This window comes from Drosophila simulans, chromosome 3L, assembly GCF_016746395.2.
Source record: "Drosophila simulans strain w501 chromosome 3L, Prin_Dsim_3.1, whole genome shotgun sequence".
NCBI lineage: Eukaryota > Metazoa > Arthropoda > Insecta > Diptera > Drosophilidae > Drosophila > Drosophila simulans.
Window position 1 is genome coordinate 7,106,401 of NC_052522.2, and position 20,063 is coordinate 7,126,463.

The 20,063-nt window shown below is 46.1% G+C and overlaps 9 protein-coding genes across 9 annotated transcripts; 4 read left to right on the forward strand and 5 right to left on the reverse strand.

Moving 5' to 3' along the window:
- The first annotated feature begins 4,250 nt into the window (after window positions 1-4,250).
- LOC6737096 lies at window positions 4,251-5,162 on the forward strand. The gene is made up of 2 exons (XM_002083907.4): window positions 4,251-4,863; window positions 4,993-5,162. Exons 1-2 carry the CDS (start codon window positions 4,346-4,348, stop codon window positions 5,132-5,134), a joined length of 660 nt encoding a protein of 219 aa, XP_002083943.2. The 5' UTR covers window positions 4,251-4,345; the 3' UTR covers window positions 5,135-5,162.
- A 1,620-nt stretch (window positions 5,163-6,782) lies between these two features.
- Window positions 6,783-7,622, reverse strand: LOC6737097. The gene is made up of 2 exons (XM_002083908.4): window positions 7,059-7,622; window positions 6,783-6,992 (listed from the first exon to the last, which is right to left on the reverse strand). Exons 1-2 carry the CDS (start codon window positions 7,574-7,576, stop codon window positions 6,851-6,853), a joined length of 660 nt encoding a protein of 219 aa, XP_002083944.3. The 5' UTR covers window positions 7,577-7,622; the 3' UTR covers window positions 6,783-6,850.
- Window positions 7,623-8,030: 408 nt separating this feature from the next.
- On the forward strand, window positions 8,031-9,800 carry LOC6737098 (folliculin). The gene is made up of 3 exons (XM_002083909.4): window positions 8,031-9,290; window positions 9,403-9,505; window positions 9,565-9,800. The coding sequence occupies exons 1-3, from the start codon at window positions 8,132-8,134 to the stop codon at window positions 9,683-9,685; spliced, it is 1,383 nt and encodes a 460-aa protein (XP_002083945.2). The 5' UTR covers window positions 8,031-8,131; the 3' UTR covers window positions 9,686-9,800.
- LOC6737099 (60S ribosomal protein L18) lies at window positions 9,720-10,913 on the reverse strand. The gene is made up of 4 exons (XM_016170074.3): window positions 10,843-10,913; window positions 10,749-10,778; window positions 10,377-10,463; window positions 9,720-10,307 (listed from the first exon to the last, which is right to left on the reverse strand). Exons 2-4 carry the CDS (start codon window positions 10,749-10,751, stop codon window positions 9,831-9,833), a joined length of 567 nt encoding a protein of 188 aa, XP_016030726.1. The 5' UTR covers window positions 10,752-10,778; window positions 10,843-10,913; the 3' UTR covers window positions 9,720-9,830.
- Window positions 10,914-11,310: 397 nt separating this feature from the next.
- Window positions 11,311-12,664, forward strand: LOC6737100 (nuclear receptor coactivator 5). The gene is made up of 2 exons (XM_016170997.3): window positions 11,311-11,820; window positions 11,884-12,664. Exons 1-2 carry the CDS (start codon window positions 11,399-11,401, stop codon window positions 12,575-12,577), a joined length of 1,116 nt encoding a protein of 371 aa, XP_016030727.1. The 5' UTR covers window positions 11,311-11,398; the 3' UTR covers window positions 12,578-12,664.
- Window positions 12,661-13,462, reverse strand: LOC6737101 (39S ribosomal protein L50, mitochondrial). The gene is made up of 3 exons (XM_002083912.4): window positions 13,373-13,462; window positions 13,207-13,316; window positions 12,661-13,150 (listed from the first exon to the last, which is right to left on the reverse strand). The coding sequence occupies exons 1-3, from the start codon at window positions 13,400-13,402 to the stop codon at window positions 12,721-12,723; spliced, it is 570 nt and encodes a 189-aa protein (XP_002083948.2). The 5' UTR covers window positions 13,403-13,462; the 3' UTR covers window positions 12,661-12,720.
- Window positions 13,376-14,884, forward strand: LOC6737102 (meiotic recombination protein P22). Its single transcript, XM_044923085.1, has one exon. It carries the CDS (start codon window positions 13,862-13,864, stop codon window positions 14,864-14,866), a length of 1,005 nt encoding a protein of 334 aa, XP_044779020.1. The 5' UTR covers window positions 13,376-13,861; the 3' UTR covers window positions 14,867-14,884.
- Window positions 14,885-15,237: 353 nt separating this feature from the next.
- Window positions 15,238-18,816, reverse strand: LOC6737103 (cell division cycle protein 27 homolog). Its single transcript, XM_002083914.4, has 3 exons — window positions 18,122-18,816; window positions 17,971-18,046; window positions 15,238-17,901 (listed from the first exon to the last, which is right to left on the reverse strand). The coding sequence occupies exons 1-3, from the start codon at window positions 18,143-18,145 to the stop codon at window positions 15,299-15,301; spliced, it is 2,703 nt and encodes a 900-aa protein (XP_002083950.1). The 5' UTR covers window positions 18,146-18,816; the 3' UTR covers window positions 15,238-15,298.
- A 160-nt stretch (window positions 18,817-18,976) lies between these two features.
- Window positions 18,977-19,987, reverse strand: LOC6737104 (mediator of RNA polymerase II transcription subunit 4). The gene is made up of 2 exons (XM_002083915.4): window positions 19,651-19,987; window positions 18,977-19,593 (listed from the first exon to the last, which is right to left on the reverse strand). Exons 1-2 carry the CDS (start codon window positions 19,885-19,887, stop codon window positions 19,054-19,056), a joined length of 777 nt encoding a protein of 258 aa, XP_002083951.1. The 5' UTR covers window positions 19,888-19,987; the 3' UTR covers window positions 18,977-19,053.
- Between the last annotated feature and the right edge of the window lie 76 nt (window positions 19,988-20,063).

The following is a 20,063-nucleotide window of genomic DNA, read 5'->3' on the forward strand; positions in this document are numbered from 1 at the left end:
GAGAGGACAAAAAAAATATCCTTGTTGCCAGCGGCGTTTGTTTGCCTTGCCTCTTCATTTTTCCCTCAATTTATACATTTGCGCATAAAAAGCAAGTGTAAAAGTTTTGCATATTCATGGCGCTTTAAATGTCGTCGCCAAGCCACGAGGATGGCGACGTCTGAAGTGCAGTGGCAGCCACAAAGGCAAAAAGCAATGCTGCAACTAGCATAAAAAACAATAACCAGCTGCTGAAGTTAGTTATGTTAGATGATACCCTAAGGAGAGGGTATATACGCTTTTTAGCTTAGGATATAATAATACAAATACATAGGCAATAATAAATAAGTGTATAGATATAGTTATAAACTCAAGAAAAATAATCTATACATCAAAATATATCTTTTTCAATGCTCTCTAGTGCATCTAGGAACATCCTACCACTCTGCTCATCAGATTGCCTTCAACCTTCAACTTTTTATGCTGTTGCATGCCGCAGTATCAGTTGGCGGGAAAAGCTGGGGCAGGAGTTCGCAGGGCAATGGAAAAGCGAGGCGTCAGTGGGGACAACAAGAAAAAAGTAATAACATCAACCATAAAAGTAGCTACATCAGATGGCAGATGGAAGCAACTGGCGGGACGGACAGAGCTCAGTTAGACGGACGGACAGATGAACCGAAGGGATTGGGACACACCATGTGTAGATATACCATATATATATATTTATATATAGACAACCGACTGCCGCAGACATATTGTGTCTGCAAAACTTTGTTGACAACAAAGGAAAAAGGAAAACAGCAAGGCAATGAGCAAACGCAAACAGATGGGGAAAAGTGTCTCGATTTTCAGTTACCTCCACCGACCCCCCGCCCCCCCCTGATGCGTGATAAAAAGCGCATGGGAAAACAATGAGATTATTGCCTGAATTTATGTGAGCTCTATGAACTCGTGTACATCCCCCGCCCATCCGCATTTACATTTCGCGGCGATCTTTCTCTTGTAATTGCCGACATGTCAGCACATTAAACGGCCATAAAATGGCGAACAAAACTGGCAAATCAAAGGCAACTTGTCCGCATCAGCGGCGAACTTTTCTAATTTATGGCCATTTCTGTGCGGGGTCCTATGCATTGTGCAACAGTTAAGCTCCGCTGCCCTTTGAACTTCGCAACCGGGCCACATTTACACATTTACATGGCCAACGCGATACCCATCTCAACGGCGTTTCTCACCTGAGAAATGGCCCCGGATCCGGCGGTCTCCTTTGCGCTCCGGTTACGTGGGGCTGTGTGGCTCCACAATTTATCATGACACTAATGAGCGTGAAATAGGACAAGGTTTATTAAATTTCCCTTTTAAAATGTGCACATGCCAAGGCAGCCGGCGAAGGCGAAGGCGAAGGAAGAACAGGTGATGCAGTGCAGCCAAGGAAGGAACCAGCTTGGAAACTTATTTAGAGAAAACTACATAAATCATTGTGGTGAAAAATTATTTTTGGCTCAATTTTTTAAATACATTTCTAGGTCATAATGAAAGATACTTAATTAATTACCATTCTATATTTGCAAATTAATATATTAAAGGAATTATTTAAGATAATCAATATTATAGAAAATTAAAATTACGTTTAATTATATTATAAAATAAGCAATTATCTTAAAAATTTTTAGAAAGTTTAAGTATATATCTATATATCTGCATAGTATAATAATATATTTTTCTAGATACAAATATCATTTCTTAAATTATACAAGTTTTACTATCATTAATTCCTTATTTTCTTGCATCCACTGATATGAATAACGAGTGCATGCGAATGATTATAAATAAATCAAGTCGGTCTTCAAATGCCATTTGTATTCAAAGGCAGCTCGAACGGAACTCGATGATGGGCAACAAGTATTTTTTGCTCATCAGTTGCAACACCGCAACGAGGACACCAGTGGCGACATGGATGTGGCGCCAACGCTTCTTACTTCCTCTCCTTTGCCCGCAACCACCCACTAAACCGGCGGCCAAAAAAAGGAAACCATACCGCCCACAAACCGCCCACCCACCTCACCCTCCGCACCGACAAAGTCCAAGCAGCTGCTGCCCGGCGGGCAACAAAATGAAAAATGTCCGCAAGTGCGAAAATGAATCTGCCTCATGTTGCAATTTATTATGCCAACATAATAAATATTATATACAGTTTGTGTGAGAAATTGAAGAAGAAGAACTTCGCTCTGGGGAGTCGTTTTTTTTTTTTTGGGTGGGAGGCAGAAGGTCGAATGAGGTAGCTACGAGTCCATTGGGTGTCACAGTTACTTCCATTTACCCTGGTCCTTCGTCCTTTTCACGCTGCCTTTGACAGTTGGAGTAATGCTCCTTGCGGGCAGCTCTGCCACGCCCTACTTCAGATATTGTTTTTCCCGAGAATTCACTCCTTTGCACACCCGCTGCCTAATTGCGGCCAAGAAAAATAAAGTTTCTGGCTGTGCCAAATTGGGCAAAAGGAGCTGGCGAACGGGCCAAGTGAAAATGGGTAAAAACATGTGCAATGTCATAGGACTGAGCATGAGATACGGCAATGTCGGCATGAAACAAGCTTTTGCCAAAAATATTGCAAACAAGTGCACATATGCAACCATAAATCAGGACTACTGCTAAGTAATGCAGATGCAACAGAGGACTCAAAAATGGATTGCTGGTCACTGGGGACCCAAGTCATAATAGGCAATCCAAAATCTCTATTAGGTCGGGAATTATTTTGCCTAACAAATGCATATTGTGCACTTTAACTTCAGATGAAAAGCTACTTGCATCACTGTGAATGGCAGTAACACAGTGACGAAGCGCACCGAAAAGAATTCTAGAGTTTAAAATCTTTATTGGTTGTCAAAAGAAAAACTTTAAATTAAACTTTAAAATTTTACTTATTCAAACGAAACATAATCTTTTGTAACAAATTAGAAATCAGCAAATTGCACTGAGGCAAATCATTAAAATACTTATGTCTTTACATTCTTGCACACTTTTAAACAGTTTAAAGATCAATTTCTATTGAATAAATATTTTGTCAGCTAAAAATCTATTTTTAAAATGGATTTTGCATAAATGCCATAGACACTTTCTAGACTAAAATATCAACAATGACTGCACAATTTATAGGAGTTCGTCTTTCAAATGAATAATGAGCTAGGCACGTGTCTATTAAATGGGTTTATTGCTCCGAATCGGAAGGTTTTGTTGATCTTTTCATTTACGCCTACACTTAGGCCTCCATATATATTTTTTTCTTTTGGGCAGTCATTTGAGAAATGTGAAAATTTTGTCTGCACGCATTTTTTATAAATCATTCAATTGTCAACATGAATTTATATCTTCTGCGAGTTGTTGCCTGTTATTCGCTAGAAAGCGGAAGTGTCCGAAATTTAGGTGGATGGCAAAAGTTTCGCGGCACTGGGAATTTGTCCTACCTATACACCCACATGGGTTCTCGGTAGCGTGTAACCACTATTTGTGGTCGGAATCCATTTCCTTCGTCTTCATCTTTGCGGCTTGTAGACGTGTTTGCAGCACTCCGATTGTTGCCACCACAGTTGCCATGCCCGGGCTGTGATATAAGCAAATTCGGTTGCCAACTGCTCTTCCTGCAACAGCTATTTGCTTTTCATTTCCGGCCACGTCGACAAATCAGAAAACAACCCAAAAAAGGATATTATCTCCGCCTTGAGGCGGTCGCCCAGACAGTTGGTGCTACTTCCCGTATTTGTATAAATAATTTGCAAAACATTTTTCGTTTCATCGCTCTGCCAATGAAACTCTGATTGTGTGCACAGATTTTCCGTGTTTTAATGGTCTTCTAAGTGGTGGGTCTTTCACCATATTTCTGTGACCTTTCATCTCGATCTGCCACGTTCTGGGTCACTCTAGTTGGGCCGAACCCAATTAGGTGGCTGTTGTCCACTCAGTTTTCCACTCACGTGTGCAAATAGAAAACCAAAACGAATTGGGAACACATTGAAAAATAATGTGTTCTGCATGCCTAAAATCAACTTGGCTTATTTATTTGTTTTATATATTGACATGCTATTTAATTTATTAAATATGTTCTTACTTTTAAGCCAAAAAAATAATTGGTAAATCATATATGTGATAGTACACTTTGAATATTTATGCATACACGCACCTTTTTGGGTCAGTGTAATCCAGTTCTTGACATATCATATGGTATTCATAATGCTAATTGCCTGGCCAAATGTTTGTGCCTCCGAAATTTCCACTTGTCATCTTGCGTTGATGGCTCACTTAATTCACGGGCTATTTCAGAACGAGTTAAGTCCGTGACGCCTACACCTGCAGCTAGTTAGTCGTTGGGAGCATGAAGTGGACAACGGGTCTGCTCTTGGCGGTGGCCATGCTCACCCTGCCATCCCGGGGATTTGGCTCTCGAAATCTCACGGAATTCATGGGACATCGACAGAAACGCTGGCTGATCTACCAGAATAGTGGGTCTATGAAGTTTAGTATTGGTCCATCGTTACCCATTCCCTTGGGCGACAAGGTGACCTTCCGTTCCTGTGTGCTCTCCTTCACGCTCCAAGGTGGATCCTACTCCCTGCCCACCTCACCCATCTGGCCGTGGGATAAGTGGGAAGGCACCTTCGCTCGTTCCTTGACGCAAATGCGTAGGAATATTGAGCGCCATGTGGCTAATGGCGGAGTGCGATATGCGGACGATGCCAGGCTGTTGGTCTACACCGCTTTGGAGGAGTACATGGGCAGGAGGAATAATGACCGATCCATGGGCAGACAATGCCTGTTGCGCTCCATATGCGAGAATGCTCAGATCCATCATCATATTGGTGTGTTCTCGGAAATAATGGATATCGTACTCAGGTAAAAGATGAGAGTCTTCAAGTTTTAGAAATGCTATAAACATTAAGTGCTCCCTCATTATTTCTCATTTATTTTCAAACACTTACTCTAATCCCCTTAAATGCTACTTTAATCCGCCAATCATTTTAGTCCCGGCAAAGCGGATCTGGACAATGCATACCATGATGCCTACGCCGCGGGAAGAGCTGGAGCCAATTGCTTGGGCCTATACAGCGCCTGTCCTCGGGGTCTCAACTTCCTCGACGGGCTTTTGATTGTGGAAGATGATTGATTTACTGCTGCTCCTGCTACTGTTACTGCTGCGGGGGATGGGGATCCGCAATAAAGTTTTCAACCAAATCAAAGTGCATGTCTAATGGTTCTTGTCCTGATGTCGGATTCCGCTTGTTCTTGCTGCATAATTTGGGGCGGAAATGCACGGAAGCATGTCTGAGGGGGCAGGAAACTGTGTTGACTCGGCTCCAGGATGAGCATGTGTGCACATCGATGCAGGCACCCCACCATGCTGAAGGGTTTATGCGGTTGTCCTGCTCTAAAAACACCGGAAAACTGGGAAACTGAAATTCTATAACTGAAATATTTCACCAATAAAAGAATAACTAATAATTGAAATATATTTTAATATTAATCATAAGCACCGTATGCGGATTGTATTAAGTAATAACATTTGCCGAAGTCTACATAACTAACTTAATTATTTGGTAGTCATTTTAACGATTTTTCCATTTTTGTTCCTTATATTTAGTTGATATTTTTCAATTCACGTTATTACTGTCGCATAAACATGGCAGCCGCAGACATTAGTTACCTATTCCACTGCACCATCACAAGTTCAAACACCGCAAAGTTGTGCAGGCATTCCCCCCAAGCCATCCAACTCTTGCCCCCCCCCCCCCCCCATCCACCCCCTTTGCTGCGCCAACTGCACTCTGGCAGGTTCCTTCGCCCCACTTTCTCCGCTTTCACCACACTCCCCTCGCCTTCTCCGCCGCTTAGCTCCTTCGTTGTTCGCGTTGTCATAATCGCATTTGAATTAGCTGTGCACACGAGGCGCAGCTGAGCATTCTGAACAGGGTGCATGAATGTATAATACTCAAATTAATAAATGATAAGCAAACTAAAATAAACGAAGATATGAATTTATAATATACAAATACAAGTTACAGATTTACTTTATCCTACCTGTATATACAAATATTTATATCATTTCATTATCGTAAAAAAAGATTCTTTAAAATTTATTTGAAGCAAAAATATTCAATTAATATTGAATTAATTTAAAGCTCTTTAAATATTCAACTAGAAGCGCAATTTTATTTTTAGGTAATAAGAATGTTAATGTTATATGGAAAATACACTTTTATTCATTTTAAATCCAATTATTAGTTAGTTAGTTGTTCTAGGGAAATCTCTGACTGAAATAGTATCTGCTGCACCCTGTTGAAAAGCCCATTCCATCCGCTTGGCACCGTCTGCGAGCCTAATGTGCCACTTAAGACGCATTTATTGTCTTTCGTTCCTGCTGCCGGCGTTCTTGCCGCACGGCGGCTGTTGTTGGTGCCGCATTTTCCATTTAATTGACGCCATTGTTGACAAAATGGCGGTCGTGTGTTGGCTTTCGCTGCACCGCTTTCCAAGCCCAACTTGCACCAGCCACAAGCCATTAATGTTAACGCATTTTTCCACCAGATTCTGGGGAGGATGTTGGCATGGATGCACTCATGTTTCTGGTTTACCAAAGGCGACATCCTCCAGTCGGTGGAGTTGGAGGGGGCGTGGCGACGACAAGGGCGCAAATCACTTGCAATTAGTGTTAAAAATTCAACAGAGTACCTAGATTGTTCATGTGAGCAGAGATTACTGGAAGGTTGACAGTGATTCCAGTTGATCTTACTGAAAAGCACTGTCAGTGGTAATCATTGAATTAACTTGATTTATTCAAGTCGCAAAATTATATATCACTTAAAATCTGTTTTAAAAACATTATTCAGTATTCCACATCCAGAGCATATGCATCCAACACACTTTCACCTCTTGGACAATCCGAATAGCGAGCTAGGCAATCGATTCCAGCCTGGCCAGCTGCTAAAGCCTCCTTGTAGGCCACATCCAAGCGCGTCTTACCAGGTCTATTAAGTTTATATACATATATAAATCTTCCATTTAAGTAACAGCATTCCAAAACAATAACTCACGTAAGTAGAACGTCTAGTAGCTCCGCCATGATGCCCACATGGTGATGCACCTGCGCATTTTCGCAGATGCCTCGCAGCAAGCATTGACGACCTCGACCAGGAGATCCACTGACTTGGTCCATGTAGTTCTCCAAGGCGGCATATACGAACAGGCGAGTGTCGTCCTCGTGCGTCTCATCCAAGCTCCTGATCTTCTCCTGCAACGAACGCGCATATATCGTCTCCCATTTGTCCCAGGGATAAAGTGGTGCCGATGGCAGGGTAAATGCCCCGAAATGCAGCACATAGTAGTAGACCATGCTGCGCCAGACCACGGGATCCTCGAGCTGAGTGGCCAGCACGGGACCCACTACCAAACGGATGGTACCTCCATTCCTGTAGATCAACTGATGCCTCTTCTGGCGCGCATGCATATACTCCGTGATATTCTGGCCAACTGGAGCAGCGACCACCTTATACGCACTCCTCACCACAGGCAATGAACAGGCCAATAAATATATCCAAGAAACCAGTTGCATTGTGTGGAAAAACGACTGGCGGTGGCACAATAACTTTCGAGAATGAAGCTTACTTGAATGGGTACCCATTTGGGATGCTGAGAATTAAAGCATTATAGACTCAAGCAATTAGCATCCAAATTGGGTTATAAAGACATCCAGATCTGCTTTACATTCTCGTTCTGCATAATTAATTGGGTAAATAATTACAGATACATATCTACATATCGTAAAAACGTACTTGAAAAATTCTTTTTTTAATTAGAACTTCTATTAATATAAAGAATTGATTGTCATGTGTGCTTATTAAATATTAGTAGATTGATTACTATTTTTGCTTTCATATTTTACATATACAAAACAACAAGTTCTTAAATATATATATTTAACAAAAAATTAAGTAAATATTCCCGCCAAATTTAAAATATCGCTTGAAAAATCCTGGCGATGTTTTCTATGTTCTTACCGCCACTTCTGGTATTTCACTGAATGCACACACCTGGTCACTCTAGTATTATTAACTAATAAAATAAACAATAACATAACCAAGGATATAATAGAAACCACAGAGCAGCGATGAATGCCGTGATAGCGCTATGCCACTTCTGCGAAGCGCACGGTCCCTGCGCCATCTTCTGCACCCAGACACTGAGGGACACCAAGCTGGAGGACCTGTCGCTGGAGCAGCAGACGCAAAAGACCTGCTCCGCCTGCAACTACTCCATGGGCAAGAATAACAATGCGATCTACAGCAGGGACACAGAGAGTGGGGCCACATTCGTCAGCACCAAGGTGGCGGTGCTGCCGGAGGTGGCCAGTCTGGTGAAGCAGGCGGCGGTGCTCAGTCTGAGCAATGGTACGGATGCCAGCAAGGATGGTGAGTTCGTGTTCTTCGGCGACTCGTCCAGGGGCCACATCCTGAGTCACACCTTCCGAGTGAGCGACCTGCAGGCCCGCGGCTACTCGCAGCTGTTCTCCATCATTGTGCTGATGAAGGACAAGTATTTCCTGCTCAACATCAAGCCCTTCCTGGCGGAGCATCTGAAAAAGGTGTCGTCGGAACTGCAGGCAGCTGCCAAAAAGACCAAGGAGACGGAGGAGCTGACGTACTCAGAGCGACAGAGGCGTCTGTCCGGCGCTCAGTTCTTGATGCCCACTTCCCGCTCCTTGCTGGAGCTAACAGGCGAGGAGCACATCTTCGCCCAGCTGCACTCACACTTCTCGTGGCTCCTGCTGGCCGGATCCCGCTTCCTCACCGAGCACGTGACTTTCGGTAATCTACCGTGGCTACCGCCACAAAGTAGTGGCCGTCCGCCCGCACAGCGACTCACCTACAACAGTTCCACACTGCCAATGATAGAGAGCATCGACGATCCCGATCTGGAGGAGTTCTTCTCTTTGCGGCATCTCAAGAGTGTCGTGCGCAAGGAGGAGTTTGCCACGGTCTGCTATTGCGCCTTGACTGGGGTCAAGATTGTGGTCAGAGGTGATCCCAGAAAGACATTCCGGTTCATGGTCTGCCTGAAGAAACTCCTGCCCGAGCCCATGCACAATCTAATGCGAATCGATGCCCAACATCAACACTCCATCAGCTCCGAGTACAAAATCATATCCGTGTCCAATGACATAGCCGTGCCAATGGCCAGTAGCTCCGTTTATCGGATCGATTTTCTGGACAAACACGTCAACGGACACGAGGTGTCGGTCAAATGGCCGGGAGAGCTGCCACGAAAATGTAAGCTTCACTTTCAGTCAGTTCCCGCTTTCACTGATAAGAACCAGTCGGTGATTTTGTGAAAACGGGAACCATTTACACATGAACCTAACTAATAATTCTCCCACTTTAGTGCCAGATCTTATGGTGAAACTTTTGAAGGCGGTGGAGGAGAAAAACTTCACAGAACTCGTGCTGAACAAGCAGACCAAGGTGCTCATCGAAGAGTGGAAAAAGTGAGTAGCCGTCCTATTTTGCTGGATAGATCCAAAACTAAATTGACTTCCATCTCCAGCAAAGTGACCTGCCTCAACCATGCCAAATCCACCAGCGTGCAGGGCAAACTTAAGAAGGTGCTTGGCGTGCAGCCGCACGATCAGCCGATCATCAACTACTGGAGCACACACCTTCACTAGTACAACCGAATACCGCACAGATTAAGGACGTTCGTTTTCACCTTTTGGAATAAAACCTCTTTATTGCCGTGCTGCTTAAGCAATGGCGAGAAAAATCATTATCTTAACCAAAAGGATGCCGAATCCAGTCCAGTCAGCCAGTCGCTTACTTCTTGTAGCCACAGCTGGAACGACGACCACGAGCACGCTCGAACTTGCGTCCCTTGGAGCGGACATAGGGGCGGGTGTGCGAGTGGGGCACACCGGGAGCCTTGCCGAAGTGCTTGCAGGCGGTGCGGGCGGTACGCCTGCCCTGCAGCAGCAGCGTGTTCTTGCCGGTGGGCGATCGGAGAGCCAGTTGATCGAAGGTCAGGACCTCACCGCCGGCCTTCAGGATGCGCTCCCTGGCGGTCTGCGTGACGTGCAGGGCGCACACGGTGAGCTTGGGCACCACCAGGAGGCGGGCATCGTCGGTGACGGTGCCGACGACCACGATGGTAGACTCCGGCTGGTTGGCGGCCTTGAAAAAGCGAGCGATGCGCTGCAGCGATAGCGGCGGCCTGTTGATCTTGCTCATGAACAAGCGCTTCAGGACGATGCGGTTGAACTTCTTGTTGGTGCGGCGCTGAAGGAAGCGGTACAGCTGCGGGGGCAAACAAAAAAACATTAATCTCCACATTCCGCTGGTAGTCAACGCTATCGAAAGCCTCACCTTGACCAGCAGGCGCAGGTACACATCCTGGGATTTGGGCTCGGTTCTGCGAACCTTGCGATCGTACTTGTGGTTGATATCAATACCCTGCAAACGAAACACACGTATTAGAACTGGTGTTTTGGACCGGGAAAACAATTGGTCGGCATTCGATCGTATGTTTACTACATATCCATGGCACCGATCAGTTAATCTGTTTATTCCATGGTATTTTAGCATCACAAACTAGATGCCGACCACACAAATTTGTTTTTAATTCATTCCGTCGCCAGGAAGCTTCACAATGCACGTGGGCTGGGCCACAGCTGGCGTTTGTAGGTTAATTGTCAGTTTCCTGCTGGAATCATTGGCGCACTTTTGTCGGGAACCCACCATTTCTTCTGTTGAATGTATTAATCAACGCTAAAATGGAAAATTTGACATTAATTTAAGCCAAAAACGTGGAGCAGGAATTTCTTGGACGTACCTCGCCGGAAACGAAAGCCAAAAGAAAGAAAATAGTGTGGCTGCACCGAGCACAGGCAAGACGCTAAAATATCCGACTGTGCTGTTATCATAACAGCGTGCTGTTAACGCGCAAGCTTAATTTATTTTTTAAGAAATAAGGCATGTTTATAAACAACACTTCTAGCATTAATAATACTGTAGGTAAAACTTCCAAGCCTATAAATCAAATTAAAACAAAATAATATTTGAAAACACTTATTTGCTGGATATACAAGTGTGGCAACGCCGCTAATGAACTTAACATCATTAGTATGACCATAGGGTTTTTTTTTAATATTAGGGGGATACAACAAAATATTAATAGTATCTGAAGTTTTAAGAGGCAATTTTGTAAATTATAAAATGATTTTACCTCAACTTGTAACAAGCAACTTAAGGAAGCTAAATATTTTTTATTTAAAACTGATGCCAATTCAGAAAAACTATTCATCGGTGTGTATGTTTGCATAGCCTTGTCTGGTCACACTTGAATTTTCGGTTTCGGTTTTGTGTGCAGCAGAAAGCTTTAAATATCTATGTCTGATCCAGGAAGTGCAGGTTACAACATAACCAAGGACCCGGCCCTGGCCAAGAGTCGAATCTTCTTGGGCAACCTGCCGGTTTGCACGCGCGAGGAGCTGGTGAGCATTTGTCAGCCGTATGGCAAAGTGCTTGGTTCGATGGTCCAGAAGAACTATGGATTCGTGCAGTTTGAAACGGAGGAGCTGGCCAATAAAGCCGCCTTCGCCCTGCACAAGTCCACCTTCAAGCAAAACATGCTCACCGTACGCAATGCCAGCATCAAATCGAAGGCGGCTAATGCTATTGCCAAAAGGAATTCAAATCAAGGAGGCCAGGTCACAGTACAGGGCGGCCTTATGATGTCAGCGGCGGCAGCGGCAGCAGGACAACCCCTCATTAACGATTGCGAGATCATAGTCCAGAATCGCGAAAATACGTAAGTTATGATACCCAATACTTTTCAACTCCTGGTGATACTCATGGCTTTCATTACCTGCAGCAAATACGCAGAATACATTGAGGAGCGGCTAAAGAATTCCGGTCTGCGCGTGGATGTCCTCTTTCCCAACGAGGACGTCTTGCTCGGCAAGGTCCTGGCCAACATCTCTTCGCGAGGCTGCTTGTATGCGGTATTGGTTACGCCGCAGCACGAGGAACACAACAGCATTACAGTAAACATTCTGTATGGCGTACCCGCTGAGCATCGCAACATGCCGCTGGAGGACGCCATCACCCTGATCTCCACCGATTTTAGGCTCAAGAAACAGCGCGACGCTGTCGTCTTACCGCCGGCATCGTCCATACACAAGGGACAGCGACGACATCCCGAGGAAATGCAGGGGCTGCTGGAACGGCTGGCAGACAATCATCCATTGACCGCGTCGCAGTACGAGGTGATTCTTAAGTACCTCGAAGGCGAACGCGAGGAGCAACTAAAGCGAGAGGTGGGCGAAGCCAATGCTCTGGCCAAGCTAAAAGCTCCCGATCCAGAGATCGAGCTGCAGAAGAAGATCCTCAGCATTATGAACAAGCCGGCAGTGACCGATATCACCACAGAGCTTATGTATCCCACTTTCGAAGCAGTCAAGGAGGACAGGAGGCTAATGGAGCTACTTGCTGACGATCGAGTGTTGGCGGCTCTGGAAAGTGTTTACAACTCGGATCTCAGACAGATTATAGCCGAGCATTTATAGACTCAATACTTAGTAGTATTTAGTAGTTTTAAGCGAAGTACCACATTTAGTAAATGTAATACCTAATATATATTACGTATAACTCAGGTTTCCAGAAGGCGTTTAATAAGTGTAAGACATTAACAACTAACAATTGGCTGTTTCTAAGGCCATGATCGCTTGGCTTCGTGACCCTCGTACTTGCCACGGTACTTGAGACCGGTGACCAGGGTGGAGCTTCTGGGGAAAGCCGTTTTGCCGTCGAATTTGGTATCTGTCTCGGGATGGAATCGCACGTACTCGTACTGGATGTGCAAATTCTCCGGCAGCTCGATGCGCTTCAGTGCATCAAACGGCACGGTGGTGTCCACAGATGTTTGGTAGAAAGCGATAACATCGCTGACGGTGCGCAGTTCATGTACCTGGGAGTTTGGCACTCCGTGCTGCAGCTCCTGAAAGCACGCGTTCAGGAATTCGAATTTCTCGGCGAGATTCCCCAGCTGATCGGATTTCAGTTGAAGCGAGGCGGCTACGGAGCGGATACGTTCGGCGGCATCTGCAGGTGGAGAGTACGGCTTATGGGGACGCAGGAAGCTACAATCAGGAGATTATTTACTTGGTTTTTAAGTAAATAAATTAAAAGCGCTTACCCCTTGGCGGCGATGGACTCGCCGACAGCTGAAATGGAGCCGGTTTTGACGGGTTTTGCTTTTGCGGCCTTGGCGGCGGAGGCAAAAGTCCTATGCAGGCTTCCCGCAAGCTAAAATCATGGTGGCATTCGATTTTAAGTGAACATTTTCATTATTTTTTACTTACAATTGGGGTTTTACGTAAAATCGCTGCCATCGGATGTGACCAGATTAAAAACAATGAGGCATGATAGTCAATACTGAAAATATATGTACTATACTTACAGGTAAAGAGATGGTAATACTAAAATACTGCTTTGAGCGTTGCCAGGTGGACTCACTGTTAACCCACTGTTAAATTTATAAGCAAACTTAAAAATATTAAAACATTATTAGCATTTAGTTAGTAGTTGTTGGAACAAAATTTAGCAACAATAAGTGGATTTTATTTTAAAAATATATTACTCCATCAATTTCAATTTTAAACTAAATTCGACACAACTTTACGACCGATAACGTTATTAAATTGTGTGGCAACTCTAAGCTTTTTCGATAATAAGGTCCTGTTATTCAATTGGCAAATCCAGCTATCGCGCCAACTGTTATTTGTTTTATAATTTTGCATTGAATAATAGTTTTAAACCATATTCGTGTTCTTTATGTAGTGTAAAACAGTATGGATAGGACAACAGCCACCCCGAGTCCGGCCTCCACATACTGCTCCTTTTTGTGTGGCTCCCATCACTCCCCATTGCGGCGATCACAGCGCCTCATCGACAAGGAAAACCGGGATGTGCAGAAGATTCCGCCCAAAAGCCTTTCTCCTCAGTTATTTGGAAACACGGAAGATGATTACAGCGAACTATTGTTGCAGCAAGGGAAAGTGGTTCACCTGAAGCCTGCAGCTAAGTTGGTGCACCTGAGATCCTCGGATAATCTAGTCCATCTTAGATCCCCAGATAAAGTTGTCCCCTTGAAAACTTCCAAAAGAATCGTTCACCTGAAGCCTTCAGATAAGATTATCCACCTGAAAAGTTTAGATGAAGTAGAAAAGACCGAAAAGAAGAAATATAATATTCAGAAAGGAGTTCATCCAAGGAACTCACAAAGGAAGAGCATTCAATGCACTCCCAAAAAACGTGGTCGAAAACCAAAGCAACCGGCTAAGAAACTGCAATCAAGAATTCCCACTGATCAGCTAGGGAACACACCATCGCCATCCAAGCTGCCTGCCAAATATCCCGCTCATTTTGTTCATCAACTTCCGCCCGCTGAGGAATTCAGCTGTGCCGCTCGAAGACGATCCTTGTCTGCTCCAGCGATGCAACTTAGCGATCTGTGCCTCACACCCGATGAGATCCAAACTCCCGAGCGGCGTGGTGAAATCGGAAACAAATCGCCATCGGATCTTGACTCCGATGTCTCCATGAACATCTCGCTGTCCGATTCCATTGGCGAGATCTTCGGCACCAAGGATATCAGCAGCATTCTGACCATGCAGCGGCCGCGTCAGTACATATTGCTGGAGGAGCATCTGCCCACACTGGCCACCATGTTGAACGTGGACTTGGAGCGACTGCGCTGCGTGCTGGATATCACTCAGGGATTGACCCACGAGCAGATCCTGCGTTTTCCGATAAAACAAGAAGAGGCTGAATTGGAAGTATCTTCGATATTATAGAGCTGTAGTATAAGTGAACATACGAAATGTTTCCACTTTAAATAGTTTTAATGTCCAAGTCCAACATATTTAATTCCCATAAGATCCTTGTTGCTTTAACTTAACATTTAAAATGTATCTCTCTCTTTTTTTGTATATTTTTAAGTGGTATTTAATTGTTGTTTTTTTTTTTGTTGTTTGTTTTTCGTTATTTTGCCTTAGACTTTCAGAGTGCACAAATTTTGTTTAAACCATTTACTTTTTGTATATTTTAAATTACTAATGCTAAACGTTATCTAGACTTTATCATACTTCATAATTGGTTTCCTTTCCTCCACGACAATACAGCAGCAATCGATCGGGTTTTTTTTGTATCTGTTACTAAGTTTTCCTTTGTTTACTGTGTTCTCATTTAACGTATATACAACCGCGTGAATTTGGAGTTGCAGCTCCCTAGTAGTCGCTGTCGTAGCTTCCGTCCTGCTGCGCCTGCGTTGAGTCATCGGAACGCTCCGAAGTGGGCTCCAGATCAACGTCCAGGGCCGTTGTGTTGGCCGGACAGCAGCTGGGATGGGCCATGGAGTCGAAGGCATCTTTGATTTGATTGTTGGCACCCTTGGGATCCAGGTCGGTGGCCCAGCTGAAGTGCATCAGCGCCAGATCCATGTTGCCGAGCGTCTTGTGGATTTTGCCGATCAGATAGAACACCACCGACTCCTTGGGCACGACTTCCTTAAGCTCCTCCAGTTCGCGCAGCGCCTCCTGGTACTTGCCCAGCGAGAAGTAGATGGAGCCGCGATGGAATCGCGTCAGCGGGTTCTTGGGGTCCAGCGTGGCGGCCGTGTTTAGCGTCTGCAGCGACAGATCCTTCTTCTTCATGTAGAATTGCATGGCGCCGATGTGCACAAGGATGACCGAGTTCTGTGGATTGATTTTCAGCGCCTTCACGTAGTGAATCTCAGCCAGCTCGTACTTCTCCTGCTTGGAGTATATGGTGCCGATGCCGTACCAAGCGTTGTAATGCCGCGGATCTCTAACCACTGCGGCCCGGAAGTAGTCCATCGCCTTGTCAAATTCTTCGGTGAGTACAAGTTCGTGGCCCAGCAGTGTGTAGCTGTAGACGAAGTCTGGATCCACTTGGACAGCCCGCTTGAAGAACTTGATCGCGGTTTCGTGCTCCTTTTGCAGCGAGAAACAATTGCCGGACACACACCAGGTAACCGCGCTGGTTTTGTCCTGGTTAATCAGATCCTGGGCGAGAGCCGACAGCTCAACCTCGCGCTGCAGATGCCACAGGGATGACGAGTATATCTCCATGTAGTCCAAGCGACATGGCTCCGCCTTGTGGATGGTCTCAAATATCGCCACCGCCGCCTCATACTCGCGCATCTCGTACCTGGCCAGTCCGATGAGCGACTGCACCCAGCTGGAGTTCAGGTGGTGCTTTGGTATCGTCGTCTCCAGCTGCTTTATGGCCGCCTTGCACTGGAAGTTCGAGAGCAGCTGATAGGCTTCAGCTAAACCCCGCAGCAGGGCCATCAGTCCATCGGCCGACTGTTTCTTCAGTCCCATCAGCTGGTGGGCCATCGTCTGGGCGTTGTTTAGGCTATTGTTCAGCAGTACTTTGGCCTCCTCGGCGGCACTGCGTCCACCGCTGTTGTTATTCGCTCCCGAGGATGTAATAGTCTCCACCTTCTCCTTGCGCTTCTCGGAGAGGTGGTGGGACTTCTCCTCGATCAGTTCGTTATTCAGGCAGATCTTGGTCATCCGTGACTTGGCTTTGCGGGGCGGCGAACGTGGCTGCACGAACTTGTTGGCTATGTTGGGCGATTTATTGTTCTCCTTCACCGAATACGAGTTGCTGAACAGCCGCGAACTGCGACGCACTGCAGCATTCGGATTGGGCGGCACATTCATATTGCCATTGTTGCCCACATTATTGTTGTTCGGAGTGCGGGGCGTTATGTTTCCGGCTTGCGTAAAGACGGCGGGTTTATTAAGGCTGCCCTCCTTGCGATTTATGAGTCCGCCCACATGTGTCTTCAGCTTTTTGCCCATCATCTTCGGCTCCTGGTTGACCTCGACCAGCATCTGCGGCATCGGCGAATAGCTAATATTCATAACGGGCGTGTGGTTGCCGATGAAGGATCCATCGTTGCCGGTGCAAGGACTAGTTAAAGGCATGATGCCGAAGCTCGGAGTTGGCGGTGAGATCGCCGATAGGTATTTGAACTGTTTGCGGAACGGAGTGCCGCTGCTCATGTCGTAGAGCTGCTGGTTCTGCTGATACTGGCCGGCCGTGTCCTGCGGAGCCCCCATAGGTGTGTCCTCCAGCATCGCCAGCATGCTAGAGTTTTGCACCAAACCGCCGCGCAGCATGCTGATCGAACTATTGAGATTATTGTTATTATTATTATTGTTGATGGGCGTCACCATGTTGCTGTTGTGGTGCTGGTTCTGATTCTGGTTGATCTGTTGTTGCTGCTGATCCACGGGCGTGGTCAGAATGTAGTTGGAGACATTGCTTAGGTTGGTGATCAGTGACTGGCGCTCCTGATGCTGTTGACTATGCTGCTCGGCGCCGAACAGCACCATTGCATTGGCATTTACGCTGCTGCCCTGGCAGGTATTGAACACATCTGTGCTGTGGATCTGGAATATGGTCGCCGCATCTGTGTCCTGGCCCAGCAGGCACAGATCCGCGAATGCGTGCCACATGAAGGGGTTCAGCTTGAGGGCGCGCCTTAAAGCACTGACAGCCAGTTTGTTGCGCTCGGTCCTCATGCAGATCTGGGCCATCAGCTGATAGGCGAAGCAGGCCAGATCCCCGAAGTCCCGCTGCAGCTCATCGCAGTTCTTGGCGTCCGCGAATCCCGTGGAGATTAAGGAGCTCTCTGCTTCGGCGTATTTCTTCAGCTCGTAGGCGCATTTGGCCTGCAGAAAGCGGCACTGCGGCGAGCGGCGTGCCTTCTCCTTCAGCAGCCAGTATGCCTGGTGCACCTGATTGGATCGGAAGTAGCTGGTGGCCAGCAGGAATATCGTCTCGTCGCTCTCCACTGCAAGGACACGGTGAAAGAGAAAATCAGTGATGTACCCGGTCAGACAAACGAGACCTTGACCTATACCTTCTGAGCACAGTCGTTCCGACAGGAAAACGGCATCCTTGAAGTCGTAGTAGTTCAGGCAATGCCATATGGCGGCCTTTGGGACCGAAAAAAAGAAGGGAGAACATTGGTTTTTTTAGAGGCCAGGTGGACCGAGAAGCTATTGATTTACCTGCACGGGCTCTTGAATCATCATGTCTGGGCGGTCTGTGCGACTTTCTAGGGGCGCTGTATGGGATGTACGTTCGTGTGTCTTCACTGTACTTGAGGACTTTACAATAATTCAAACGTGCAGTGTGTAGAACTCAAACAAACTATCATGTCGCCCCACTCGTACACTCTTCTGTTTGTATTTGTATTCAAATTGTTTTCTTTTTGCCAAATTTTCTTCAACAATATCGAATGGGAAAAAGTAAAAGTTTGGCCTGTGTGGTATGTGAGTGTCGTGTGTAACCCGATTGCGGATGCGGCGATGCAAGTGGCGATGGCGGTGTCTCTCGCTCCCTGGCCACTCCACTCCACCTTCCACTTCCACTTTTTCTTTATATTTGATATTGCAATTGGTTTGAGTCGAGCCTTCGCTTCGCTTCGCCCTCTGTACACACACACTGCGAACGGGGGGTCGGTTTTCTACTATCGTTTTCGAGGCTTATCTCTCGTTAAAGGCGCACACGGTGTTGATCTACGATTGGCGGCGACACTGGACTACACCTTGGCCACATTTTAGCTACTTGAAACATGCTGCATTCGCGTTGCATTCCATTTTATTTGAAAAACCAAAGCTAAAATACATGAGAGCTGTCAAAGTATCGATTGCACGCGACCCTGCCAATCGATTGTTTGTGCGGTTAAGGAGGACCGTATCGCAGTAAGCCAAAAGTACCAAGCTCTTGTCACGGAGCTATTATAAGCTGTTTCCACTGATACATTTCATTTGCAATGACAATTTTAATATTTTTAAATGCCAATTCAAATTGTAAATTAACATCATTACATCCCAGCTACTCACGTATATATAAAACTAGCCTTCCTTATAGCGCGCTTTTATTAAATACCTAATACTACTAGCTTAAACGAGATTTAGTTATAGTTGTTTATCCAATTCTACTGCGAATCGCTGGAACTGGAGCTGGAGCTATCCGTGGACATGACCTCCACATCGTCCTGGGCGCGCGTCTCCAGGGCCACTGTGTTCCCAGACGCGCCCATGGTCATGTGCAGCTCTCCGAGATTCCAGTTAAACTGGTTCTGGAAGGCATTGGGCACCTCGCCGCCGGCACCACTGCCACTCCCACTTCCTGCGCTACCGGACAGGGTTCGCTGCTGCTCCGAGGGCATGCCGCTGTTCTGGTGGGTCACTGGGCCGCCGTTGATGTTCTGCTCGGATTTACCCAGCAGCCCGTTGCGCATCTCAATGTCCGTGGGATAGGGACGCCGCAGGTCACCTATGCACCAGGTGAGCGGAGCACTGACCGCATTGGCAGAACTAATCCGATGTGCGTATTTGATGAGCTCCTCGGAGGAAACCGGTCGTTTGTTGGCCTGATTGATGCTGGCCAGTTTCTGACGTGCTTGGAAGATGGCCGTGGACAGTATGAGCTCCGCATCCTTTAGCGACTTTTGCAGTTTCTGGATCTCACGGTCCTACGGCGGAAATCCAGTTTTTAACTGATTTTTGGGGAATGCAAAACATCCACTTACGTGCACCTCGACCTTGGCGCGCAGTTGGTCCATCGCCTCCTCCACTTTTGCCTGCTCCTCCGCAAGTTCCAGCATTTTGCGAAATTCCTCATCCTTGGCGACCAGCAAATCCAACAGGTCCACCAATTCGGTGCTGGAGATCTTCTGGTGCGCCTGCTCGATCAACTCCTTGGCAATCATCTCAATGTCGTCGATCAGGAGCAGGAGGCGCTCTTTTGTGCTCAAGTGAAACGACATTATCACGGCAAATCGTTTGTGCTAAGCAATAATTGCAATTTGTTTATTTTCCACACCGCAATGTGGCCGTTGTTCGATTGCTGAAATATACCGTATAGTATTCATGCACGCTGTTAATACCACGCTGGAAAAATACCACAACTGTATAGGCTACCAGACTAATAAGAGTTGCCATA

Coding starts and splice junctions, on each gene's coding strand:
- LOC6737096 (XM_002083907.4), top strand. CDS start 4,346: ATGAAGTGGACAACGGGTCTGCTCTTGGCGGTGGCCATGCTCACCCTG. Junction 4,864..4,992: donor ATAATGGATATCGTACTCAG/GTAAAAGATGAG, acceptor CAATCATTTTAG/TCCCGGCAAAGCGGATCTGG.
- LOC6737097 (XM_002083908.4), bottom strand. CDS start 7,576: ATGCAACTGGTTTCTTGGATATATTTATTGGCCTGTTCATTGCCTGTG. Junction 6,993..7,058: donor CTACTAGACGTTCTACTTAC/GTGAGTTATTGT, acceptor TAAACTTAATAG/ACCTGGTAAGACGCGCTTGG.
- LOC6737098 (XM_002083909.4), top strand. CDS start 8,132: ATGAATGCCGTGATAGCGCTATGCCACTTCTGCGAAGCGCACGGTCCC. Junction 9,291..9,402: donor GGGAGAGCTGCCACGAAAAT/GTAAGCTTCACT, acceptor CTCCCACTTTAG/TGCCAGATCTTATGGTGAAA. Junction 9,506..9,564: donor CTCATCGAAGAGTGGAAAAA/GTGAGTAGCCGT, acceptor TTCCATCTCCAG/CAAAGTGACCTGCCTCAACC.
- LOC6737099 (XM_016170074.3), bottom strand. Junction 10,308..10,376: donor ACCTGCGCCTGCTGGTCAAG/GTGAGGCTTTCG, acceptor TTGCCCCCGCAG/CTGTACCGCTTCCTTCAGCG.
- LOC6737100 (XM_016170997.3), top strand. CDS start 11,399: ATGTCTGATCCAGGAAGTGCAGGTTACAACATAACCAAGGACCCGGCC. Junction 11,821..11,883: donor GTCCAGAATCGCGAAAATAC/GTAAGTTATGAT, acceptor CATTACCTGCAG/CAAATACGCAGAATACATTG.
- LOC6737101 (XM_002083912.4), bottom strand. CDS start 13,402: ATGGCAGCGATTTTACGTAAAACCCCAATT. Junction 13,317..13,372: donor TTTTACGTAAAACCCCAATT/GTAAGTAAAAAA, acceptor CCATGATTTTAG/CTTGCGGGAAGCCTGCATAG. Junction 13,151..13,206: donor GAGTCCATCGCCGCCAAGGG/GTAAGCGCTTTT, acceptor TCCTGATTGTAG/CTTCCTGCGTCCCCATAAGC.
- LOC6737102 (XM_044923085.1), top strand. CDS start 13,862: ATGGATAGGACAACAGCCACCCCGAGTCCGGCCTCCACATACTGCTCC.
- LOC6737103 (XM_002083914.4), bottom strand. CDS start 18,145: ATGATGATTCAAGAGCCCGTGCAG. Junction 18,047..18,121: donor TGATTCAAGAGCCCGTGCAG/GTAAATCAATAG, acceptor TCGGTCCCAAAG/GCCGCCATATGGCATTGCCT. Junction 17,902..17,970: donor GGAACGACTGTGCTCAGAAG/GTATAGGTCAAG, acceptor GTGTCCTTGCAG/TGGAGAGCGACGAGACGATA.
- LOC6737104 (XM_002083915.4), bottom strand. CDS start 19,887: ATGTCGTTTCACTTGAGCACAAAAGAGCGCCTCCTGCTCCTGATCGAC. Junction 19,594..19,650: donor GCGCCAAGGTCGAGGTGCAC/GTAAGTGGATGT, acceptor TTTCCGCCGTAG/GACCGTGAGATCCAGAAACT.